General features: G+C 45.7%; 1 protein-coding gene across 1 annotated transcript; it reads right to left on the bottom strand.

Moving 5' to 3' along the window:
• Positions 1–301: 301 nt before the first annotated feature.
• On the bottom strand, positions 302–26086 carry LOC119459143 (chorion peroxidase-like). Its single transcript, XM_049671179.1, has 9 exons — positions 26037–26086; positions 24786–24928; positions 24008–24164; positions 23116–23321; positions 21975–22169; positions 13377–13523; positions 8181–8282; positions 7960–8070; positions 302–443 (listed from the first exon to the last, which is right to left on the bottom strand). The coding sequence occupies exons 1-9, from the start codon at positions 26045–26047 to the stop codon at positions 304–306; spliced, it is 1212 nt and encodes a 403-aa protein (XP_049527136.1). The 5' UTR covers positions 26048–26086; the 3' UTR covers positions 302–303.
• Between the last annotated feature and the right edge of the window lie 417 nt (positions 26087–26503).

Genomic DNA, 26503 nt, shown 5'->3' with positions numbered 1-26503 from the left:
CATAACTTTCACATAATTCTGGTACTTAGATATATGGCATATATTGCTACGCTATAGTTTATTGTAACAGTGTTTCACTGCATATTCCTCTCTGACACTGTTTGCTTTATCGCTGGGGGTGTGAATACGCCTGAATACATTAAAGCCATCATGAGTAGTTCATAATAGGCCAGGTGGAGGTGGTAGATTTCTCCTAATGTGCTCTTTGCGATTGATTTATTGGTAAAATCAAGTACAATTCGTACCACGAGAAAAATATGGAACTAAACAACTAAGAAAGAAACGACACTGAAATAAGTTTATTTACCTTGTAGTTTGGAAGACCGTTTCATCGTCCCAGTGAGGATTAATTGCAGAAAGGTTTCGCGCGATCCGGTTATGTTGCCTTAGCCACAGTGTTTGCATCGAGAGTAGGGCAATGTGCTGCGTTGCCCGTAGGTCCCCTGAAAAGAGCGTTCACAACCAGTTTGTTGAACTCTTAATGGTTGCGCAGAAATAGATTCTCAAGTAGTCTGTGGTTGGCTGCAGTAAGAGCAACAAAGTGCAGTAGGAAGCAAAAGAAATAATTTGCAAATCATTGAGCTATGCTGCTTCCGGGTGTGTGCTTCTGCGGAGCCTGTTTGCTTTAAGTATGCTCGCAGACGACTATATTCCCATGTAGGTTCCAACTAAGCCCTCAGAGGGTGAGGTTGTCGGGTACATCGCCGTTTCCTTCCCGGACCACCCAAGCTGAAGGGCCCTGAGCTTTGCCGGCTTTTTGGAAGACGACAACGTGGGAAAGCTGGTAACTCATCACTCCAGACTTCAAGAAGGAATTGGAGTTGGAAAATAATGGTTGATATCTTGCTTGGTGTCAAGTACGAGGGAGAATCAGAAAGTCTTTGCCCTTATTTTTCATTAGCCAAAATAAGGTACATGCAGGAAATTACAAACATACGTACTATTCTACGTACCTTACACTATTTTTCCACATAGTCCCCCACACCGGTTCAGACAATTTGCCCATCGCAGCACTAAATTTGAGATGCCCTTGTGGTAGAACAATTTGTACGGCTGACTGTAGAACCACCGTCGGACTGCTGTATTGGCTTCATCGTCTTCAAGGCCTTTTGCGAACTCACAACACCACCACCTCAAACTTCTCAAATCTAGACACGTTTCCTGATACGCTGGCTGCATTTCCCAGTTAATTTCTATGGGCGTTCGTTCATTGCTCAATAAAAAATGAATCGCACTTCGTTGTTCGTACACTGTGGACTTGTGAAGCACAACCGCCATCTTCAACAACTGAAAGCAGCGTCGTGCCACGGAGCTACCGGCAGATAAGGCCTGGTTGGCCGAAGATGGTCCACCGCTGGGAGTGAATATGTTGACTTTGAGTTTACAGCCGTAATTTGGCTAAAAAATATGACCAAAGACTTTCTGATTCGCCCTAGTACAGGACAGGTCGCCTACCCTCATATTCCGGCATGTTTGTAACAGTACTGACTGCAACGAGCCGCTGCAAGCGCTGTTAAATCATTTTATTCAGTTTTGAAGTTTCTGTAAGTAATTCTTTCGGGACTTTGCAGTTTGTTAATGTGGCTTCGCTGTTCAGGCTTATTTGCGAAAATAAAACTGTAGCAACATTGTTGGTGCTGTTGAAAAAAAAGACGTTCTGTTAGATTAATTGTGATAAAAAATGTATATTACTATATCGAGTAACAGAGGTTTGTTTATGTAAATAGGTCCATAAGATGTAAAGATAAATCAGGCGTCATACAACATTATTTCGTGGCATTGGCGGTTCGCTAAAGTTGTAGTTCTGCATCACTGTTTCTGCTAAGTCCCAGGCCGCCGCCGCAAGCCAACTTATTCCGGCCGACGTCTAGGAGGGAGGTAAAATGTGAAAGGGCCGCTGCGTCTCACCCCGATCACCCATACTCTCTGACGGGTGCAAATAAGGTGTTTTCTCTCTCTCCAGACAAACAAAAAAATTAGGGCGGTGGAAGTGTTCAGCATAACAGTATTACCATTTCATATCTGTCAAATTTCGTGTTTTAGTCGCAATTTTGTATTTCCATAGTTTAGACAACTGACAGAGACCTATTTAGAAGCTGACCTAATTTTTCATAGAGTGACAAACTACGCAACGAAAGAGGCCGTCGATTCTAAGAACAAGCTGTGTTACAGTGCTGTTTTTAACTTCAGGCTTCTTGGCTGCATTTTCTAATGGGAACTCGTTTCCGTCGTGTTTCGCACAGTTTCACAGTCGGTCTTCAGGCGCTGAGTGAAGCCGTTACGTTTGTTTGGCGTCCGCTAAAGCATAACCATATCCCTCTAATGACATCTCGCGTCATTGATAACTTGAACTGTTGGTCGTGCTTTTAAGCAAGGGAGAGACGCGTTTTATTTTTAATACACATATAGCTGCCAAGTTCACATATTCCAGTTTTCGGGGCGCCTGTTGCACATGCAGTGCACCTGCTCTCTTTCTTGGTTATCTCTATTTCCCTACTTCTCCTTTTCCACTTGAAGGGTAACCAATCGAACACTTCAATGGTTAACTTCCCTTTTTTCTCTCTCTCACTTTCCAGCAAACCCGTGATCTTTGTTATCGTTTTATTTCGTTGTCAGAACTTCGTCGCCAGAAATTGAAAACTCGCTTGTCTGTCCGTCTTTGGGAAAGTAGCACTAATTATAGTCATGGTGTCCTTTCCGTCAACATTTTCATCTCTGTTGTCATGCCATCGTTGTGGCTATCATCGTGGTCATTGGCGTAGGAGCAGCTATCTGTTATCCGGGTGCAACTTTGCGTGTAACTTGTATTGGCAGTTCATGGTTGAAATACTTATTATAAAAGAAAAACACCGAACGCCAGACTATCTGAACCGCTTCCTGTTCTGGTTCACTTCTCCTTTCTCTTTCCTCGTGTACCGTCGTGCCAAGTTCTCGCTTGGACTTCATTCAACGTGTCGTTCAACACTCGGCCACACAGCGTTTTTGAAATTGCGCGCAAAGCAATTTCAGGTTTGTCGGTGAACCTTCTCCTTGACAGAAGGCATGTGGAAAGCGAAATTGTTCTTTCTTCTACTGCTCCAGCTTCCTCATTGATCCCGAATAGTAACGAGCTAAGTATTCTCTCTCAGGTGTTCTGCGATCAAAAAGGGTCCGTCAAATTCGGCGAATAGTTTCTGTCCACCGAAACTCGTTGGCCTCACACTTCCTCTCCTATCTAGTGTCTGCAGCGCGGTAAGAGGGCAGAGGGGGTAATGATGCATTTCAACTTGCTGGGCGTTTGTAGCGTTCGCGCGGGATTCTTCTCTACTTCTAGTTTTAAAGAGCGCTGCACAGTTGGAACACATGGACGAGAACAGCACAGACGAAGGACTGTTTCGGACGATGATGTCCCAGGTAAGCCCTGTATCGAAGTGTTCATTGAATGCGCAGCAGCCTGGAGATGTTCGCACCAGTATTGTTCTCCGGGATTACTATTTATAGAGTAGGAGGTTAAACGTGCTTGAATTGTATGATTAGCTCTCTCTGTCAGGCGGTTTGCTTGCGGTTGGTAGGCTGAGGCATAGTAGTGCTCAAGTTTTGCTTGGCGTAGGTAGGCGCGGACTTCGGAGCTGAGGAAGGTTGGTACCCAATCCAATAATATTTTGTTGGGAAGACAATGCCTCAGTTTATTTCAGTCTTCTAAAAAGTTGCCACGTAGCTGGGTGCCAGACAAGGCACGGCGACTTCCTCCGCAAATTTCGATACATGAAGAGCAATCAGGATGTAGCGATTGTCAGCCGCTGTTGTTGGTATAGGGCCCGTATGACCGATGCCAACCATGCAAAAGATAGTAACCGGACGTTTGATGGCGTGAGTAGTCGAGGGTGAGAGGGACACCATAGTGGCAGTTAGCGACGTAAGATCAAACACTCCTACCCATTTTGGCCATCCATAGCACTCCTGTTCTTTTACGGCGTAGCTCGTTGACTTTTGTGTTCACCTTCATGTGTGTTGCGAATGGCATGAATAATGTGAAGCCGAAACGAAGCAGGGATGCCTAGAAGGTGCTAAACTTCGCACTTACTTTTTGAGTGAAGACGATGTAGAGTTGCATCGCGCTTTACATATTTGGCGCTGGTTTGAACGTCCATTAGTGAAGCCACTATGGGGCTCCTGCTTTGCCCAGGGTGCGCTGCGAAAATGGTGCTAAAGAGCGCCCTCTGTCCTGAACTGGGTAGTACCAAGCTCGGTCGTCTGCTTCGGAAAATACGTTTACAATATGGACCCGCCACTTTCGGTGGTGTTGTACCACGGCCTGCAGCGGATATCGGCCACCAAATATTTTTTCAGGGGTGGCAGGCTGCGTAAAGGCATGAAATTATGCAACGCCGAATACGTGTACGCCGTTAAAGAAATAAGCGGCAAAATTTTAGCGCGGTGTCAATCGCAAGTGAGGCGAATCGCGTACGAAGTCGAACTTCAGGTAAGGTTTGCACGCTGCTATATTCAGGCGCACACACGCGAGGTAGTGCTCGCTATAAATGAACCCACAGCAGCAATAAACAGACGTCATGTACACAGGGCCGGTATTTTGTAGCGATGCCTTTAAAGTAATACTGCCTTTTCGCGCTTATCGCGCTTTTTCAGTGGTCAGAGCGACGGTCCGCTCACGATATCAACGTTGATAACGCGAGTGGACCGTCGCTCTGACCACTGACAAAGCACGATAAGCGCGAAAAGGCATTATTATTTTAAAGGCATCGCTACAAAATATCGGCTCAGAACTATTCGAGCGCACAATTGTACACGCCGCGACGGCAGCGGTCTGTCAGCATGCCGCAAAACGGCGGGCCTCCTACAATCTTTGTTGACTGCATGCCGCTAGACAAGTCGTTATGCCTGCGCTGTAGTAGCGGCCATTTGTCATTTTAGCAACTGAGAAATAACTGATGCAATGCATATGAGATCGCAGTAGGGTACTACCTGTGAATCGCGCTGCAGCACGACCTCGTGCGCTGCTCGTTTGATGTGGCTTTAATGACAGCTAGCGCTAGAACATCGATGTGCTGTAATCAACATTGCCTTGCGGCGCTGCCTCAACGTACTGCCCTGAGGTCAAGGATGAGCACATTTACCTCTCAAACCTGTGCTACTCGTAGGGGGTCATATAGAAAGAAATTCAACAAGAGGGGACACTCGGCAAAAACTGGCAACAGGAAACACGTCACCACACGTCACGCTATAGTATTTATGCCGAACGTTAGCTGCCGCGAGCATCGAAAAAAAAGTGAAATTAAGTTAACAAACATTGATTTATTTTTTAAACCCTCTGCCACGAAAACTAAAACGTTTGGCGTATAAATGAACTTAAACTTGGTGACTCATTTTTCTTGCCTTACCTAGCGACAGGCCAACGACGCGCCAGATGCATGCGTCATCCGCCAGACAATCCCCCGAATCCAGCGAGGACGGCTGCGCGCGCGTTTGAGCGCTCACGCGTGGCGACCCGTCTGTCTCCTTTTTTTAATTTTGTTTTTATTTTATTGCAACCTGGTTTATTGGGCTCTCGGCGTATTCTTGGGTTCCTTCTGAACTAGGACAAGACACCACTGCACTATTGGACTACGGCAAGGTGAGAATTTTTTTTTTTTCTCAGGCTACGACGCAATTAGGATTATGGCACGGGACCGAGACTTAAGACGCAGTTAGCGAAAAACAGCTCGGCCATCCTGGCACAGTTAATTTCAGTATATGAATCGTGCTGGGACATGTTTCCAACACTTCCTAGGGGATTATTGTAACTTATTTCTGTTTTTGAGGCACACTGGACGCACAGGGCGCCGTGTCGCAGTTAGCGGGAACCACGGTGTAAGATATATACTCTTTAGGTGGGGACACTTCTCGGCTTGCTTGCTAGACGCGATCGACCAGATAAAGTAGCACGGGCGCGCGTCTGTCGGGGCGGTGACGGCAACGAATACCTATCGGCGGAACGACGCAACTTCAGTTAGAACGCACGCTAAAGCGTTTCGCCGACAAGGAACGCGTGCATGCCCTCTCCCCGGTGACCTACTTTCGTGCGTCACTCAATCATTTCGGATTTCCCGCGAACCGCCGGTTGCTATAACAACGGGAGATTAAAACAATAAAAAGCTTTCTGTGTTGAAGTTGCGTCGTACTGCCGATAGGTATCCGCTGCCGTCACCGGGCAGATCGGCGCGCGCCTTTGCTACTTTATCTGGTCGATCGAGTCTGGCGAGTGTCCTCACCTAAAGAGTATATATCTTACACCGTGGCGGGAACTAACTCGGCCGTGGTGCGTAGTCTAGTGCATCTTGCTAGGAGAAGTTTGTGCCGCTTTCTCAGACGCCAGACATTACTGAAAAGTAATTTGGTTAGTTTCTGGGGTACTTTGAGGCACGCTGGCCGCACAGCGTGCTGTGACGCAGTTAGCGATAAGCAGCTCGGCCGTGGTGATAAAGTTAGTTTGGCGTGTAATGAATCTTAGAGGGACAAGTTTGTGACGTTTTTTGTGGCCCCGTAACAACATATACCTTCTTTCGGTACTCACGCCTGTTGAAAACGCGATGGGCGATTGCGAAGAGATAACATATGGGAGTGTGTTGTGGCGCCGGATGAACGCGCAAAAGATAACGCCGAGGAACATATCAGAAACTTGTTATTCGAAAATTCCGTCTTCTGAAGGACTGAAAACAGGCTTTGCACCCACGCATTTCTCTTGAGTGCGAATAGAAGGTATTCTGCAAACGTCTAGCATGGTCCGGCTGGGAGCCTCGTTGCGTCCGTCTCTGTGTATGTAGCGTACCGTCGCGTCGCCCGTGGCCAAGTTTTGGAAACGCGAAGTAGCCCGTGTATTTGTGCTGCTAAAGTGCAGGAAATAATGCCCGGAAATGGGGGAACGCTTCAAAATCAGATGTTTTCATATTTTATGGCATTGTTTGGGATGAGTGGGGTATTTTCTACGCCATGTATGTAAAAGCGAATTACTTTTGTTTGTAATGCCGCCCATTCACCGCTTTCGCACGTTTCGCCTCTACACGCAGTATTCCTATGTCTTAATACCAAAATGACACATGCTTGTAACATGCTGTTACGTGCTTGTAAATGTAACATGCTTGTAATTTACTTTTTACAGCTGGTGCCGTCCGCTGGACCTTAATACGGGAACTACTGCTTACCTCGGGTCACAACGTTGGATGAACGCACAAAGCACGGAACGAACTTTAATATAGAGCAAAATAAATATTTCCACATTTCACAAAAGGTCTTGCATCTACTTTGTGAAATGGCACGTGGCACAGATTGGATGAGGCTTGACGAGATCGTCCGCAATCATTTTTACCAAATAATAAACCGATTCCGCACGAAGAGCAAAAAAAAGGAGGGGGGGGGCGAATTCTACCAACAAGGTCCCCAACGTCCCTTCCTGGTGCCAGGGCGCGGGCCACTGCAGAAGGCGACACGCCCGCAGACAGTCTATGTACGTGAGTACATCGCCATGAGACTGCCCTTGGGATAGTCGACTATCAGGAGTAAAGGAACACCCGCAAGATAGCGAACTATACTGCTTATACAGGGGCGCTTAGAATAGCGTAATGAGTCATGCTCTTATATGCTTAGGTGTCTTATGTGTTCTTGTTTTTGTTTGTGTAAGTGACACACGTGAACAGACGTGCATGAGATATAGACAAAACCTGCTCACCATGATTCTCTTACTGGGTGCTAAACCACCAGGTCCACGAAGCTGTCGCAGTTACAAATTTAGTCATGCCGGTCGTGCATTTTGCTGAGAAAAAACTGTTGGGCGAGTTGGTTGGTAATTGTTCTTGTAAAATCAGCACAGTTGTGGACACGCGTAAAAGGACCAACAAAGACAAAGACGAGCTCGAAGACTCAATTTTGTGAGAGCGCGCTCAAGATTATAGAGCTCTCAAACTTGACCCGCTTTTAAGGACTGACCTGCCCAGGCGCACTTCTTGTTTTCCTTCGGTATACTACAGTTGTCGGCGTAGGGAAATGGACTGTCCGCTGGCAATTCTGCGCCATCCACCTCTTGGCTTATGAGTAGACCTGCATAGATTACGCGAATCAGCAAGCTCCTCTATTCAGAGCCATTATGCTCACGTAGCCGAAACGAATACGTTTGCATTGGTTAAATATGCCTGAAATCTTGCAGTTACCTTTTTCGAAAGTTCGCATTGACGCATGTATATCCCAGTTAATTCCGTACACATGAGAGAGGTCTAGGTACGAGGTGCGCGAGTTTACTTGGTCTCGGTAACCTGTAAAAAGAGAATTCAGATGCAAAGATGCAAAGTCCATCAAACTGCGCCATTTTCACTTAAAGCATCGCTTCGTCGCAAACTTGCTCGCTCGCCTAAAAGTGGGAGGCCTGCAAGAATGCGCTATTATTTTAAATGCCTTCAAAGATGATACTGCCGACAGACAGATGCGTGGCTAATAATTGTATCATATTGGGCTAGCATACTAAGTGCGGCTAAGCAAACGAAGACGTAAACGTTTCGCCAGAACATGGGCGTGGAGGATGTCGACACAGCTAAAGCGCGCGCAAGATTACAATACCACTCACATTTTCTCCACGCTGCAGCTGTTGTCTTAAGGGTCTCAAGAAATTCAATGTTAGAATGTTATGACAAGAGGAATGCACACGAGCATCAAATACAAAGCGTCACAAAACTTCGAGCGAGCTTCCATTTCGGCACGACTGATCAACTTGCACACAGCCCCACATGCAAGGCCCATCGTCGCAGAGCTCGCCCATATGGCAAGATTGGGCACTAGGATTTTGTGTGCGAGTAGTGTGCAAATAACGGCAAAGTGGGACAAGTTGGCGATGACAACGATGTGTATAGTTCACAGGTTAGCTGAATGACAATTTCTCTTCTCAAGAGACGCAGCAGTGCCATTAATGCATCCGCCTTTGTTGAAGGCCAGCCTAACTTGTTCCTCGTTGATATGAGATTGTCTGCCACTACCCGCGCTGAACTCTGCCATCAGTTCTACGCAAGCACTCGCCTTCTGAAGAGTACCTTGGTGCAGCTCTTCTTCTACTCTAAGACAGTCATAGAAGTGGAAGGATGCTTCGTCGCCTGAGCGGTGTTCCACGACCGAAGCGCTTGCATTTTTCTTCATGTCGTGTGTGAAGGCACCACTGGGATGGGCATAGATCCCATTGTGACGCAACAAATGCAAATTAGAACGCACATGGTTTTGGTGTCTTGCATTGACACATGACATGTATCTACGACCACCTGTGTTACCTTCAGAATACAAACTTCTGTTCGCGAAGCAACTTGGGCTTGCCTAGAGATTCACCGATAAAGTCATAGTTTGTAATTCCGTTAAGCCTGTTACCCCAGGCTCCGACGTTTGCCGTCTGCTACCCACGAACAAGTGTCAGCTGCATTGCATAAACGTGAAGTACAAGATAATATTGTAGGTTTTGACGCTTTTGAGTGGATTTTTTAATAGTCGTGGCTGGGAAGAAGGATGATCAATACGAATGTGTGTTGATCATAGAAACACCAAAAAGCTCTAATTGTCGATAGCTTCCCGCTTCCGCACAGAGAGGAGCTGCTGCATAGCTTAGCAGGTGCTCAGCGATTTTCCAAGCTAAATGATTTAGTCGCTGCTGACACCCAAGTAGAACTCAGTTCTGAGAGGCGCAATTTGACTAGTTTTGATGCGGAGGTTTACGGTTCAAGAGTGTCTACTTCGGCTTGGCTTCATCTCCGTGAGCGTTGCAGAAAAAAGCCATTTTTTAGGTCATGGAGACGTTTGGCTTTTACGCTGTGAGCACTATTGCTTTTTCTCAGGGTCATGCCCTAACACTTAAGTTTCGTCCTAAGTGATGATCTTCGACGTAAAGGACAGGCCATATGTAGGGATTCGCTTCCACTTTTTGCAGTCTTTTTTCAAAATATAAAACAAAGCTTAAAGCATTTTGACACTATTGCTTTTACACAATTGCTTGCTCCGAAAACGAGACTTTTCCAAGACAAGTTCGCAAATTGGCAGAAACGCTAAGAGCACTGTTGCTGTGCAAAATGACCGTTTTGAAAGTGAGAATGTTTAAATGCACACTTTTTTTCAAAACAAAAAATCAGTCTCAAACTTGCTTATACCATCATGGAACGCACACGCATGTACCATTTTCGTTGCCAGCATCCGAATGCTCATACCAACCTGTTGGCCCACATACTCCCTATAGTTGTTGCAAACCTGCTAGGTTAGACTTGATTCATGAATTTTTTATGATATGGGCATCTTTCTCTGTTCAATCAGCTCTGTTTCTCAGTTGTCGATTTTTGCAAATCAAGAGACGAGGACCAACAATCTAAACATGTTGTGCGAAATGGAAGGCTGGCGCAGCTTCCTATACCATACACTTTTCTTGTGCACAGTTTTGAGCCTTGACCTCCCTTCTTCGTTTCTCTAAGAAATTTTGGAATAGGGGACCTAAACAGTTTGGGGCTCCGTGGAAAGCGTGATAAACCCTGGCTAGATAAACTAGATGCTCACAAAGAGCACCGATGCGCGATCGGCTCATCTTTGACGTGAAGCTGTGAACTTTACTTCGCAGAGATGCCAAAAGTCACGACTTAAACTATGAGCTATGAGCGGGCACGCAATTGACGTCTTGGTCATAGAGTTTCCTACGGAGATTACTGGAAGGCACTCAGGCGCTAGTGTCCGCGGGAGATGCAGACAGGGAGGTTCGGCCAGCATAGGAATAATGGTTAGTGCAAGAATTTGCCTAAAGATAGACCCTATGCCTTCCAACGGCTTTTCTATCTAGCCAATTTATCATTTTAAGCAAAATAGTGTGTTTGAAGTGGAACGATTGCAGGCGAATATGAAAGCGCGCAGAGTCTTATTGCCTTCTTGGTCTAAAAAAAGTAAGATTGCTTCGGATTTCAGGCCAAAAAAGGCGTGTAAAGCATAGTAAATAAACCGACAAGAACTCTTGAAGTCTTAAGCAAGAAGATCAGACAAATTCATGTACTACCCAATCATTCTCTGTACCTGTAGCATTCACATTCACGGTAGCTGAGCGATAAAAAACGCCATAATTCCGCGTTGTTTTTTAGAAGGAAACTCAATGCTACTGGATTAACTCGGATTGGGACGACAAATACGTTAGTCACTGAAACCGTTAGTCACGCAACAGAGTTCTTCGTTGTAATATATGCATCTGAAGATTACAACTAAACTCTATATTCGTAAGGAAAAACACTTGCCATTATCTTAATGATGTTATAATTTATAGCAGCTTTGCTTATAAAACGCAGTGGCACTGCAAACGTAACACGCAATCTTCAAGCGCAAAACCCTATTATAAAATATGTGGCTCCTTCCTACCCCAACGCTGGTGCACGCACAACAATTTGAGGCCCAAAACTTTAGGGCCCGTATTTTAAAACTTGCTAACCAAAAAAATTACACTATCTTCCCGTAGGGGAACCCTGAGTAGTATGCGAAGCAGCCATGGGGTCGACTCAATTTCCCATTAGTTTTCAATTCGTCGTTTCCGTTAGGTTGAGGTTTCCTTTCGGCTTCGCGAGCCCGAAGTTCGGCAACCGCCTGTCGCCGCTGCCGTTTCGTGGCAGCGGCTCGAGCCCTCTTCTCCGCGGCGCTGTCCACGGCGCTGACACTGGCGTTGACGCTGTCCGTGGCACTCATCGCAGCGTTGCGGTAGGAGAATGAGAGGAGCGGAGCGCGCGCGCGCGTCATTATACCGCGAGCTACAGTGGCGCCCCCCAGCGGAGTATGCAGCAACTACCGTCGCGCCTCTAACCTAAGCTGCTTCGCTTTAGCGCGCGCGGAGCGGCAGGTATTGCCATTCGTTGCACAATCCGGAGAGGAGCGTCGCAGAGGAGAGGAGGAATGCCGAGAGGAGTGGAGGGGGAGGAGGATGCGCATGCGCAGTGCGGGTGCGGACGCCGCACGGCGGAGAGGAGAGGAGATGAGACAAGAAGAGGAGGGGGAGGAGGATGCACATGCGCAGTGCGGGTGTGGACGCCGCACGGCGGATGGATGGAGGGACGGACAAAGCCCCCGCCATAAGCTGCTTCGCATCTAAAAAGCAGCGAACGTGCAGTCCAGACCAAACTCTTTAATTTAAGCTAGGTAATCTGTATTTAAAGCTCTTTCGCAACATAGATCAAACTAAGCACATACGCTTGCTTTTTTTTTCATAAGAATGCCCAGGCGTACGTTCTACTTTGAGCAAGCAATACGTGTAGAAAGGGTCGAATGATACGAAGAGAACCTAATGCGCTGCGAATGTAATTTTTAATATTGATAGGACTGAGTTTGACACCAAGGGAAAGGTAATTTTAAAGCACCCGGCATTTCGAAGCCGCACCGGCTGCTTCTTCAGGGGTGACGTAGCTAGAGCCTGATAGCGCTGGCAGCACTACAAGGCTCTGAGTGCCCTTACCCCTGAAGTAGGAGCTTGGAAACGTTGTGTGCTTTAAAATTACGTTTTCGTTGGTGTCAAACTCAGTCTTATTCCGTTGCTCCCATCCCGACAGATTTCAGTCCAATGTCCACGCTTATTTTTAACATCCATACGAAGATAGTTTTTTTTTCTAATGCCCAAAGTTACTTCAAAAGTCAAGTCGCGTTTAGTTAACAATGTAGCGCAATTAACGGCCGGAACAGCAGGATGGCGAAGGCATTCTCTGCGTTCATTTTTCTATACGTTCATGACTGATCACCAAAGACAAATTGTTGATGACTAAAATGCAACAGACTTGCACACGTGTGGATTTATTCTTAACTTATTCACTCAGGTTTCGCTTGCTGCTTCCGCGACGCTAAGCCAATGCAATGAAACACGATCGACGTAGAAGTTTTGCTGCCGCTAATAAAGTGAAGGTGCACGATCTGGCGCGCTTGCTTCACCACCTTTTGTTGTTGTTACAAAAAAAAAGTAGTTGCTCTAGCTGTCAAGATGGAGATTAAGTGATGCGATGATGTATCGTAAAATGCACAAAAAAGTATGCAAAACACGCATAACAAGTAGGCCGTGAAGATACTGCCACCAACAAGAATTAAAATAAAATAAAAGGTAAAAAACAGTGTTTTGAGCCATCGGTACAATCCTATGCGATCTCAATGTGTGGCCTTCAGAGTACGTGGCTACATTCTGCCTAAGAATAATACTATGCACTAGTCTACAATATTCTGTACCTTTATTCAGAGGGCGCGAATAAAATAAATTTTTATAACTTGCACTGCTCGGTAGATGCCGCGGTATGGTGCCCCTACGAAGGCGTAATATTCAAAACACTAAGCAACGAAAAATACAATGCGTAGCATGTTTCTAGAAGGCAACGTGCTTGACTTACCGTTTTCACATTTTAGGCAAAATAAGGAACGGAGTATCGGTAGCTTTGTGACGTTGTATGTCCTGTAAAACGTGTCGTTCTCAGGAACGTCAATGGGAATACACTCTGGGTCATGTTCGACGTGGCAAAGATCAAATGGTCCAGTACCTTCAAGTGCACCGACCGAAAAAAAAGTTAGCAAAACCAAACAGATGAAAACACTTTGTAAACTGACATTGTCGGAACTAGGAGGATGATATAAAATATTGAAAGTGCGCAATGCAGGCAAAAACACTGGTAGTCCAAGCCTTCTTAGATTATACTTTTTTTCTGCTTGTTTTAGACCGCAGCTCTTAGGCGCCCGTTCCTGCATTGAGCGTCGGCCTTGGCGTCGACCTAACCATGAAGAATGAGGGATGAAAAAAAAGAGAACGAACGCAGAGCGCAGCGGAGGATGAAAGACGGCGATAACGAAGAGGGCATGAGGGGGAAAGTGGAGGAGGCGAGTATGGAGAAAGGGTGAGGACGAAAGCGGAGTGCCGCACGAGACGTGCACGAGACGTGCTCCTCTCGTAGCAGGTGGGGCACGAGACGTGCTCCACCCGCTACGAGACGTCGCCAAAGTAGCGTGCGCCACTACCCTGTCGCCGATGACGTCATTACTAAGGCATTTGGCGAACGCTTCCACCGATACAATATAGGGAAAGAAGGCGTGGCGTGGGCAATCGGACCCACTGCGCATGCGCAACATCACCTGCGCCGCCGCTGCTAGAGAATACGCTGGGTGTGAGCCACACGTTCCCGTGTTCGCACTTTCTTTCTGAAGAATGATCAACGCAACCGGTGTAAGTGCTTCGTCTTCCGCTGCTGCTAAACGAGCTGCCTCGCCTAGAGAACCCCTACCGCCCATATTAATATTCATCGCCTGAATATATATTGACTTCAAAACACCTAAACAGCTGCACTGAAATTTCGCATTAGGGAGTATCGTGATGGTCGGTGATTCTTTTCCTTTCTTGAACATGTTTGCACCATGTGGCACTCGTTTTGTATCGAGGATGGTTCTCGCTGCTTCTCACACGCACACGCACACGCACACGCACGCGCACACGCACGCGCACACGCACACGCGCACACGCACACGCACACGCACACATACATACATACATACATACATACATACATACATACATACATACATACATACATACATACATACATACATACATACATACATACATACAACATACATACATACATACATACATACATACATACCATACATACATACATACATACATACATACATACATACATACATACATACATACATACATACATACATACATACATACATACATACATACATAGGTGCTTACTCGTATGAAGCGCACACTTTTCGAAATTACCACATCTCGAGTTCTGCGGATCAGCGGGGTATAGCAGGTTCGCTTCGCGGCCGCGTTCTGATTTGTGCGCAAGGGAAAAGCGCTGGTTTACTCCACTTTGGCGAGCGTTAAAGAATCATAAGTGAGAGTATTTTATGTCAAATACATTGCTGTCCTTCTTGTCACATTTGCGGGAGATGGTGGACCAACATGTCAAACAGTTTACTATTTTGAAATCCAGGCGGGCATAATAATATGGAGCCCTCCAATAATCATCTTGGTTTTGGGCGTAAGACCTCATCCAGGAATAACATTTTTACTTGGTGTGCGCCGAACATCACTCAGGCTTACAGTTTCTGACTGACGCCTCAACATCGTTCAGGCTACCATTACACTAATGCAGCCGCTGGTGAACGATTGCGAAGAGCTTTTATTCGGTTGCGTACATCATTTCCGCTACTCTCTTCGTTTGATCTGGTCACCTTACGGCACCATCTAAAGGGCAGTCGTCATCCCTGGAGTCTATTCCATATGATGTGCCCGTCACTTTGATATCCTTCAGGACTTTCTCAAAGGGAAGCGCATGCCAAGCTTTCAAAGTCCTTGCGCTGACTTCTGGAAGCGACGCTCTTTCAATCGTCACGTAGGGGTCACCTTGTGGTTAACCGCTGCCATCCACTCGGAATAACATTGTCGAAGTTAGGTGTCTGAACCGCACTTATCGATAATATTCTTAACGTGCGTTCGAACGTCGGCAAGCCGAGCCTCGAGGCGGTTTTCAACTCGTAATCTGGGGCGAAATTCACTAAGTGAACTTAGGAACAAATTTTGTCGTAAGAAAGATCCTTAAGGAACGCGCATTCACAATGCGTCACCTTTCTCAAGATCAGCAAGCTTACGATGCCCGCTGCTGCAACAACGAGAGCTGCAGACGACAAAAGTCGTTTCGGTAATGGTATATTGCTGGTAAAACTTCAGTAGTTTAGCGAATGCTGACCGCAAGTCAATTAACAAAGCTTAAAATGCCGTCGCAGCTGCAGATGGTAGAAGTAATTTCTACAAAAGGGGGGTAGCAGCCTTATGAACATAATTATGTCTATCTGCGGCGCTCGACATGAGGTGGGTAAGCGACTTAAGGTGCTGGTGCGGCCGAGGCGACAATTGATAGCTGGGCATAGCGGGTGCTTATATCTGTGTGGCGCGTTTCGATTTGTTATTTAAAAGTGCATAGAGGAGTTTTAGTGCATAACTATATTGGGCGTGAGCTGCTGTGGAGGGCAGTGATTTTAACGCTGCGTTGGAAACGTGTGCTAAGTAAGTTAAGGCTATGTTGCTCCAAGTGCACCATAACCTGACTTTTCATACTCGTCATTACACTTTATTGGGTTTCAGCAGATAGAAGTGTGGCGACCGTCGCTGACAACCGTCAATTTCGCCATTGATTTGTTTTGAGCGCATCTATTGACGATTATGTCAAGTGATGATGCCGCCTGACGACGTCGTGTGGCGCCTCTTGGAGAAGTAGCACACTGTGAGCCTCCCGCTTCCTAGCACAGTCTCCGAAATCGGGCCACATTTTTGTGTGAGCACCGTGCACGCGGACACGAGAACTGTCGAATGAGTCCTGTTGTAACCAGTCGTATTGAAGGAAAGCGAACATACGAACACCTTTCTGTGTGGGTAACAGCTCTTGAGCGGACAACCTGTCGGGTTGGTCTATGCCTCTCGATTCTAATAGACTACAAAGATCTATGTCGCTCTGAAGCGTCGTGTAATACGTCACATGGGTTACGTCCTCAAGCGGTCTGCGATGGGTGTCCCAACTATCATGCACCAAGATTAAAAAATATGCAAATGTCACGTAGCTGGACAGAACCAAGGTAATATTTCCGTTCCTTGGAGATACCCAGGTTACTTTTGCATTCTACCTAATTACATAATTAGTCCTAATTATTTAGTCAACTTCTCAAATATTATATTTAGATGAAATGGGCCAATAAGAAAATTGTAGAGCAACATGAAAAACTCCCAATACAGCTTTCTGTTGTAAAATACGTTCTACATAAAAGTGTTTTTCCGAGCGTGAAAGAAGCCCTCAAATACATGCAAGATTGCTGCGTGACGGGCCGCCCGAGGCACTTTGCCATGTGCTGCAAGTATGGCAATGAGCTGTTGCAATTACCTCACTGGTGAACCTAATTAGTCGGCATTATTCTTATTGCGCGAAATGAATGTCATCGTTTCAAGCTGACCCAGGGTGAACTAAAGTAGCATTTATTATTCTACATTACCGTTATTACTTTTGATTGAGCTTAACAAACGTAAATATTCTTATCTAAGCTTAAATCATCCTGAATACCCTTAATTAATCCTGACTGCCCTAATCCTTTATGGATAATCAATCAAAATCGGTCCCAATGAACAAAGTACCCATAATTATTCGTATTAGGTTAATTATTTCAACCCTAATTACATTTTATTAGGTGTATACTAAAACCTAAATATTTTAATTATCCTAACTATTGCTAATAGCCCTCAATAAGTAGGCATTGCGCTTAAGTAAGATCATCGTAATGAATCTCCATTACGCTGCCTTTACCCTTCGTTTGTCTGAAGGAGTCTTATTTAGTCTTTATTTAACCTTAATTATTCTTAACAATTCTTCAGTATTCACTACAATAGTCATAATTATATTTCTCATTAGGCATACGTAGTCGTAAGGCATTCTCAAATACAAGGTGTCGCAACTATCAGGCACCAAGATTTAAAAATACGCAAATACCACGTAGCTGGACAGAACTAAGGTAATATTGTTTGCCATTGCTTGTAGATAATCAGAATATTTTTTGCATTCCACCTAATTACATAATTAGTCATAATTAACTATTCAGATTATCTAATATTATAAGTAGATGAAAGTGTCGATGAGAAAATTGTAGAGCAACACGAACAACTCTCTTTACAGCTTTCTGTTGCTGAATAAGTGCTACATAAGTGTTTTGCCGAGCGTTAAAGAAGCCTGGGAATACACGAAAAATTGCCGCGCTACTGACCGCTCGAGGCACTTTGCGTGTATTGGCGGGCTTCTTTCATGCTCGGAAAAGCATTTTTATGTAGCATGTATTGAGCAACAGAAAGCTGCATGGGGAGTTTGTCATGTTCCTTTACGAAATTCTCATTGACACTTTTCATCTTATTACAATATTTCAGAAGCTGAATAATTAATACTAATTATGTAACTAGGCGGAATGCTACAAAATAATCTGAGTATTCCCAAGCAACGGCAAACAACATTAGCTTGGCTCTGTCCAGCTGCGTGGCAATTACATATTTTTAAACCTTGGTGCAACATAATTCGGACACCCTGCATACCCGGACCCAATGCACACCTATAGAGCGCATCGTGCCAAGCGTTACAGACAGACAGACAGACAGACAGACAGACAGACAGACAGACAGACAGACAGACAGACAGACAGACAGACGACAGACAGACAGACAGACAGACAGACAGACAGACAGACAGACAGACAGACAGACAGACAGACAGGACAGACAGACAGACAGACAGACAGACAGACAGACAGACAGACAGACAGACAGACAGACAGACAGACAGACAGACAGACAGACAGACAGACAGACAGACAGAAGACAGACAGACAGACAGACAGACAGACAGACAGACAGGTGCACAAAGACAGACAGACAGACAGACAGACAGACAGACAGACAGACAGACAGACAGACAGACAGACAGACAGACAGACAGACAGACAGACAGACAGACAGACAGACAGACAGACAGACAGACAGACAGACAGACAGAAACAGACAGAACAGACAGACAGACAGCCAGACAGACAGACAGACAGACAGACAGACCCAGACAGACAGACAGACAGGACAGACAGACAGACAGACAGAAGACAGCCAGACAGACAGACAGACAGACAGACAGACAGACAGACAGACAGACAGACAGCACAGACAGGACAGACAGACAGACAGACAGACAGACAGGACAGCAGACAGACAGACAGACAGACAGGACAGACAGGACAGACAGACAGACGGACAGACGGACGGACGGACGGACGGGACGGACGGACGGACGGACGGACGGACGGACGGACGGACGGAACGGACGGACGGACGGACGGACGGACGGATGAAGGCCGGACGGAAGGCCGGACGGAAGGCCGGACGGACGGACGGACGGACGGACGGACGGACGGACGGAATTCTGAGGGAAGCAGCCCTGGAATGTTAACGCATAAAAGGCCTTTCCGCCGTGGTGCCGCCGTCGGTTTCGCTACACTATTACTAAAACAGAATTTACTGCGTTAAGCAGATTCGAGTTACTATGTAACATCATGTCACGCAATGCCATGTACGAACACCTATGCGACGAAGAATAGGCGAAATTATCGCTATTCGTTGGGCTCGAACCAATAAGACTTCGGCGGCTGTGAGACTGGCTCTCTGCCACTACTACGCCCCGCCGACGCACTGCCCGCCGTTCGGATTTTATGTTCACCCGTACTTCACGAAATAGCCTTGAGGCGTCACGTGAAAAGCAGCATCAGAAAATGCGTACGAAAGCGTTCTTTGAGATTTAATGCAAACCAGAACAGAAGGAACAAGATGTGCTACGTTTCTGGCTTACGAGCGTAGATGGGCCAAGTTCTCGGCCTGCGAAATGTAAGACGTCGTGCTCTTGGAAGTCTTGATGGCGCCCTGATCTACCGTGTACCTGAATCATACGCGCACAGTAAACATCCATAAATACCGGCTCCGACGAAAAGCCTGATCCAATGAACTCCACGGTGCATGTTGCGTTGTCGATGTGTAACTTGTGTGGAGGGGTTGCTTTTTAGCCATGGATCTGACGCACCTTAGAACCATGCATCCAACAACAGGAATCGCTGTTTGCTTGACGAATCTCCTTGCTTGCATAGATGCGAATAGCCATCACCTATACTGGCCAGTGCAGAGTGGTCTTCAAGCAAAGACTACTGTTCACCATTTTATTTGCGTAAACATTCGGTCGGTCGATGGCTGAGTCTGGCAGGTTACGCGAAGGCGCTCGAGACTTTTCGACCTGCTTACACTGCTATTCCCTCCAGGCTGCAGAGTTTGTCTTTTGTTCCCACAAGGTTTCGCTTCCATGATGACGTGTGGCCCTATCGAAAATTTATGTAGCCCATATCTAATAATCCCAAATCGACATGGGAAGTTCATACAAAAAAACCGTATGTTGCAATATATCACATGAGCAACGCCATTGAAAAAATGTCCACATGCCCCATAACCCGCATATTCGATACACGAAGATATGAGGATCTGATATGTGGATCCAATAATATGCAAATCCAACGCACATGTTGAATTGTATCTGAAAGGAATCTTTAGTCAAGCGCCGTCAATCACTAACGGTAATGCGTGCAATTGTGCTTGCTTTTATCCTATGCAACGTGCAATCATGTGTTATTTTAGGGGCGAAGCTCCTTATAGCAGCACCCGTTCGTCCCCGTCGTCGTCGTAGTAGTAGTAGTGTGTAACCAGTCTGAGAAAAATGAGAAAAAATATTCCGAAGTTGTGTCCGTAGCGCGGAATCGAACCAGGGACCCCTCGCTTCCGAGCGCACGGCGTTAGCCCACTACGCCATGAAGCGGACATCGACACACGCACCACGATGGCAATAAATACCCAACATTAGCGAAAGGCCGCGTTTCTAGCGCGTTTCTAACGTGTTTGTGCTAGCGTGTTACGGCCCGTGTAAGAAGCTGGTGTAAGACGCTGTGGCCTCTCCGCCTTACCTTCAACGCGTTTCGAACGCGCTGCCCAAAGCGGTGGCAAGTCAAGTTCAAGTCGAGGAGCGTTTATGAATACGGGGGGTATACTCTCTCGGCAGTCATGTGATGGCGTCGGCAAACGCGGTGCACGTTCCGGCATGTGTAAATGGCTGCGTAAGACGCTGTGGCCGCTCCCCCTTACTAGAGTGTACTGCACGTTTCTAACGCGTTTGTGCTAGCGTCCCCTTAAGCGGGAGATCCGATGATTCCCTCCGGAGCTTCGCCCACTCATCCTTATTCACCCCGTGGATATGCTGTGAATTTTTTTATTTTACATTATTCATACCTCAATGGCGCGAGGGAATTACGTGATAGATGAGTTTTATCATGGCAGTTAACATGATACATCAATTTTTATCTTCCTTCTCCACAAAGGTCACTTCTTTATTCGCATCAGCAGCTATGCTAAAGACTCGCTCGCTGTGCACGCTGGAGGGATGGACAGTTTTGTAACGTAATTCGAAATTTGCGGAGAAATATCTGGAACTATCCAATGAGCTTGATAAAAACTAAACCTAAATTCATTGAACATGAACGCTCCGACGTGGTGGCGCTCCTGCTGCATAGAAACGCAAAAAATGAAGAGGCTTTCATAATAACGCGACATCATCGCGATATGTAGAATGCAGTGTCAATAATAGAGGTCGCGCGACCTGCCACTGAGATGAGGAAGCAAATAATGAGCAGGGGGTTGACCATTCTGTACATCCGCATGCGAGAGGCTGCTGTGTGGCAAGACCGTTCTATAGTAGTTGCCACCAAATTGAAGTGCTCAAAGCTGCGTCAGCTGGTGCAGCTACTATTGTCAAAAAGTGGCTTGTTACGCGTAGCTTGTTAGTGAGAAATAATCGGATTAACGTGTGCGTTACCAACTAAAAATGTAATCAATGAATTACAAAACAACCTAGAACGCAATCGATTGCAAGTAATTTTTTTCGTGATTTGTTACGTACACGCCTGAAGATAGATACAAATTTGGTGCATGCAGCCAAATCTGAATCAAACCTGCAGCCACATATAAAGTAGCCTAATTTTTTATTAGATAAGACTGAAACCATTTAAAGCATATCTAGTCGACTCGTGCAACCTGCTAACGATTGATTCTAAAGGTCTGCGCTGTACAGGTCTCGGCTGAAAAGGTCGTTTATTCGGCATGCTAACTCCATTATTTGCGAAGACTGTTTTGCTTGTAAGTGTTAACGAGGAAACCACACTAAATGCAAGAGAGAACACTTATTTCGAAACAGCTCTCATTCTCAAACGCGAAAAAATGTGAACAACGCTATAGACGCAAACTGCTGCATGTATAAAAACAAAACACTCAAAGTGACTGCACTCTTATTATGAAGGGACAACGCAAGATTCACTCTTACCGAGTTCGAACTCAATGTGCGACAGTGGGGCGAAGGACACGAAGGTGATGTCGTGGGTCACGAACTGTCCGAAAATCATAGCCAGGTGGGTCAAATTTTCGTGTGACACGTTCCTCTGCTCATGAAGAGTCATGGAGACAAGCCGGGCGCTCGGAAGCGGAGAGCCGTCGCAGGCAAGCCTGGGTTTGGATACACCTGCGCACGATTACACACAGGCATGAGATGCAACGTTGAACACTAGCAGAAACACTAAACAACGAAAACTGGTCACGAACGTCTGCCTATAATTGCTCCAAACGGTACCAGAAGAAACTGTACAAGACATACTGCCTTTAAGACTACGGCAGCTATCACGGTAAAGCTACGCTTTGTGGCAGAAACCTCAATTTTTTTACGGTTTGAGAGCCAGCTTCAGCGACAATACTGGGAGACCATGATCTTTCGAAATAACCATTCATTCATAGATATATGAACTTTCGGTATTGTCACTGACCGTCTCACTGCCAGTACAAATAACGTCAAAACTAACAATCAGCAGGACTGATAAGTTGCAAACAAAAAATGATCATACAAAGTCTTTGTGAAGTGATGGTTGACCTCTTATAAGTTTACTACCTCGTATGTAGTAAACTGATCATATACAAAGAAACAGTTTATTGGATCAGTTAGCTGGAGAAAGAAAGGGATCTGGCGCGCGCTCCGCCAGGCTTCCGTCGCCTCAGATCAGTTCCGGTGACCGGATGGGAAGGCCGCGCATGGTGCGTTCCCCCGAGGAGCAGGCTGCGTTTGAGCAATGGCACCGCGAACTCCCTCGGGAAAGGACTCATCGCCGACGCACCGATTCTAGCGTGAGTGCTTCCGAAGCGCAGGCGAAACGTCAGTGAAGAGCCGCGGACCCCGAGTTGCGGGAGCGCGATGTAGATGCCAAACGTCAGCAAAGAGCCGCCCACCCTGAGTTTAGGGTAAACGATGCAGCAACGACTGCGACAGCGTCGTCTTGCCACAAGCTTCACTTACCTCCATTTTCCCGACAGGGGAAGGGCTGGTGATTTTTTTTCGAGACTTACTTGACCAGTCCTATTTCAAAAGGACATGTAACCGGAGCATTGCATTTAGCGAACTGCCATGTTTTAGTACGCACCATCTGCGTAGGCCGGGCTAAGCACACGCCGCAGGCAGGAGTCGGTTTTTCCCCAGTCTGGGTGCTCCAGGTTATTGCAGCTACCGTCGATTTCCCGGTATGCCTTGGAAGGGTCGCAAGCAGGCTTTGGCTCACACGTCAGAGAAGCATTCAACGTTGCCAGAATTTCGTTTCTGACTGCGGTCGTATTACTGCAGTTTTCCCCGCTGTAATGACAAAATAAATGTGGTTCTTCATTCACTAGTACAGCAAAATAAAGAAAAAAAAACCGCCATAGTTTACGTCAAGAAGGAAAGGACCTACACTTTTTACTCTTGCGGCGGAGATACAAAGCAATTACAAAATTGTACACTTCCTTCGTTCGCACTCCTTCGTTCGCTTTGCTTGCTCTGTCCGCTAGAATGTTTCGCCAACTTAGTACGCAAATTGGATGGTGACGTGTGCTGCACAGACGTTATTTGCCACGGGAGTGTCGATCCACTTCTTTGTACTTGATGAATATGTGTAGTGATGCGAAACTTCGTCGACACATCAAATTTTGACACAAATTTAGCTAGCATAAAGAACAGATGAAAAACACTTTCGAGCGAAGCTATGGAGTCGTCCGACGTCGACGAATATAGTACAACGCTGATGCTTTTAGTTTGGGTGTGATGTATAAAAAAGTGAGAACCAGCTTGTACGTGCGTGCGTAAAACATAATCAAATAACCTTTGCCTTCATCTTTGCTAACACTATTGCCGAGGTTTCTCGAGCGAGCTTTATTAAAGGAGTATTATTGTTGTTGGTAAGCTGCACAGTCTCTTCCATATTAAAGTAAGTGCTGGTCTATCACATTTTTTTAAATTTTACCATGGCGACAATAAGTGCTTCACCAATACAGGAACATCACCTTGCGATCAACGTCTTGACATTTTCGAAGGCTGCTTTAATCGCTTCTTCTCGCTGCTGCCGCTGCTCGTCAAGCTGCTTCGTGATATTCATGAAAAAGGGGCACCCACCAGTTGGCAGGCCTGTGTAACCACTCGTCTCTGAAAGAACAAACATCACTCAACGAAGTTGTTCCGTCCAAAGAACTGCCGTTGTTTACTAACTCGCGAGGCACTAAAGCAGCGTTATGGAATTGCGAAACCATTTGGGTCAATTGGCTTGCATGCAGTATGGCGTGGCGCAGGTAGTCGCATTGCGGACGCCACCGCGATTATCTGTTGCCGTGGCTACGCGGGTTAGGTTTATGCACCGTGTAATTGACGTGGCTCGCTGGGTTCCCGAATTGAAGAGATTTATTTTTCAGCAAAAAGTGCAGGAGAGGTTATCACAAACGTAATGTCGTATCATATCACATACTTGCCCAGGCACGTGACGGAAAAACTCCAGCTCATAATATTAAAGCCATCTATTGGAACAAACGAAGCCACATTCGACGAACGGTCTCACTAGTTGGGTGAAAACTATTTATTAGTAGCCATCATCATCGCGTATACACTTCGCGCAAGCTTAAATGACAATACTCGTCTCAGATATATAAAAAAATAATCGAGTTGCATATTGTTACAACTACATCTACTCTAATCTAATCTGTAGTCTGTAAAATCTAATCAAGTCGCTATCGTTAGTTGCATAAAACTAAAAAGTCCAACTGCTTTATCGCATACTCTTACCTGCACCACCGTCAGCATCTCTTGGCATAACGTATTTCATTTTCTCAACTAACGCCATTCTTGCCTCCGGATGTAGGTCGCCATATCTCCGAGATGAGTGCATTGCGGACGTCCCCGAAACCAACAGCGAAAGAAGGCAGATAATAACTCGCCTGCAAATTGACAAACATGCAAGAAATAGCGATAGCAATGGGGAGTTATTGGAATTTTTTTTCATTTCCTTGTTCTACTGTCGAAGCCGCACTAATCACACTGAAAGCCGAATTCTTCGCCAGCAGTGCTCGCAGGAATCATTCACTTTTAGTTAGTAAGAGATTAGATGGAACAGGGCTTCGCAGTTAGAAAAATAAGCAGATTCCAGCGGCTGCCTCGGCTCTGAATTCATATTACTTCGACAGCAGGAGGCTGTCACAGAGGTTGCGGACACCTCTCAAGAACTTCGCCGTCGAAACAACGCCGTCTTTACCAGTTACAGAATTATCGACTCTGAGGTCCAAGATATGTCTTTACCAATGCTACTATTTAACGACTTTGCGTGGCACACAAACCAAGAGGTGCTGATATTCCGGTTTTGCACTTGTAAGGCGTTTATTTGTGGCTAATGGAGCATTCTAGTCACATTACATAAAGCGTCGTATCTTACTCTTGTCATTTGTGTTTTGCATGAGTTTGTAATTGAAAGGCCTTTATTGTGGACTATAGGAGCATGCGAGTTACATTAGACAAGTTATATGTCGGTGACCCTTGTTAATTCACTGTGCATGACTTCGCAATCGACGTACTTTAGAGCAGGTTTGTACTAGTAATGTGCGTAATGCGGGCTATAGGAGCATGCGAGTTACGTTACATGGCGCATAGTATGTTACCCTTGTTACTTGTGTGTTGCATAAGTACTAAACCGGCTTGTGTTAGAACACCTACTATTTTCCGATTTTCTTCCGCTTAAGACGTTTTATAAAGATATTCAATGAAATGCGATACCTGTTGTTCTTGCAGAGATACGAGTCATAAAGTGAGTGCACTTTCAATTATTTTTAAAATGCAGGAGCTATATGAAACCTACTATAAAGCTTATATTTCTGAATTAGAGGAAACGAATGTAACCTCCTTATCATGTCTGTGACCTCGATGTTGTTCTGGAGGATCGCGGCGTTTGAAAACCGACCATCATCACACATCTAAATCAAGCAGGCTCGTTATTTCACGTGAATAAAGCAACATTTATTTGTAGTAGGTTATCATATTAAAAGCAATGCTTACCTTTCCAACATGGCAGTAAGAATCACAGTTTCGAACCAACAGGCGTGCTGACCTGAAAGAATGTGAAAGTTGTTATACTTTTTCTTTCGCCATGCTGGTTTTGTTGGTATTTAAGATGTTATCTTTACTTGCATCGACGATGTTCAGTCAGCGTGTTCAGTGAAAAAGCAGTCAAAAGATGTTCTAATTTTTCCATTTTTTTTTCAGCGACAAAGCCTCAAGCACTCAAGAGTGACGGCTGAGACTACATCTCATGAATTGCCTGCGTCGACCTTCCATTGTCAATGTAACTAAAATGTTCCGAGGAAGCCTTTCATGTAAGACAGAATGGGAATATAGGCTTATACATGAAACACATGAGATATAGGAGCGACAAACAGGTGTGCTCGAAAAAAAAATGCGTGGCGCTCTCTTCACCGCACAAATGAGCGCTTACGGTTATAAAAATAGTCAGGACGTTAACTGAA

Source organism: Dermacentor silvarum, chromosome 7, assembly GCF_013339745.2.
Source record: "Dermacentor silvarum isolate Dsil-2018 chromosome 7, BIME_Dsil_1.4, whole genome shotgun sequence".
NCBI lineage: Eukaryota > Metazoa > Arthropoda > Arachnida > Ixodida > Ixodidae > Dermacentor > Dermacentor silvarum.
The sequence above is the reverse complement of the archived record's forward strand: the minus strand, read 5'-3'. Positions and strand labels throughout refer to the sequence as shown.

Excerpts from the sequence above, each read along its gene's own strand:
- LOC119459143 (XM_049671179.1), bottom strand. Across the intron at positions 24,165-24,785 it reads TATGCCAAGAGATGCTGACG|TGATGTTTGTTCTTTCAGAG; the intron begins GTGGTGCAGGTA and ends AACTTCGTTGAG. Across the intron at positions 13,524-21,974 it reads GCACATTGAGTTCGAACTCG|GTACTGGACCATTTGATCTT; the intron begins GTAAGAGTGAAT and ends GTGCACTTGAAG.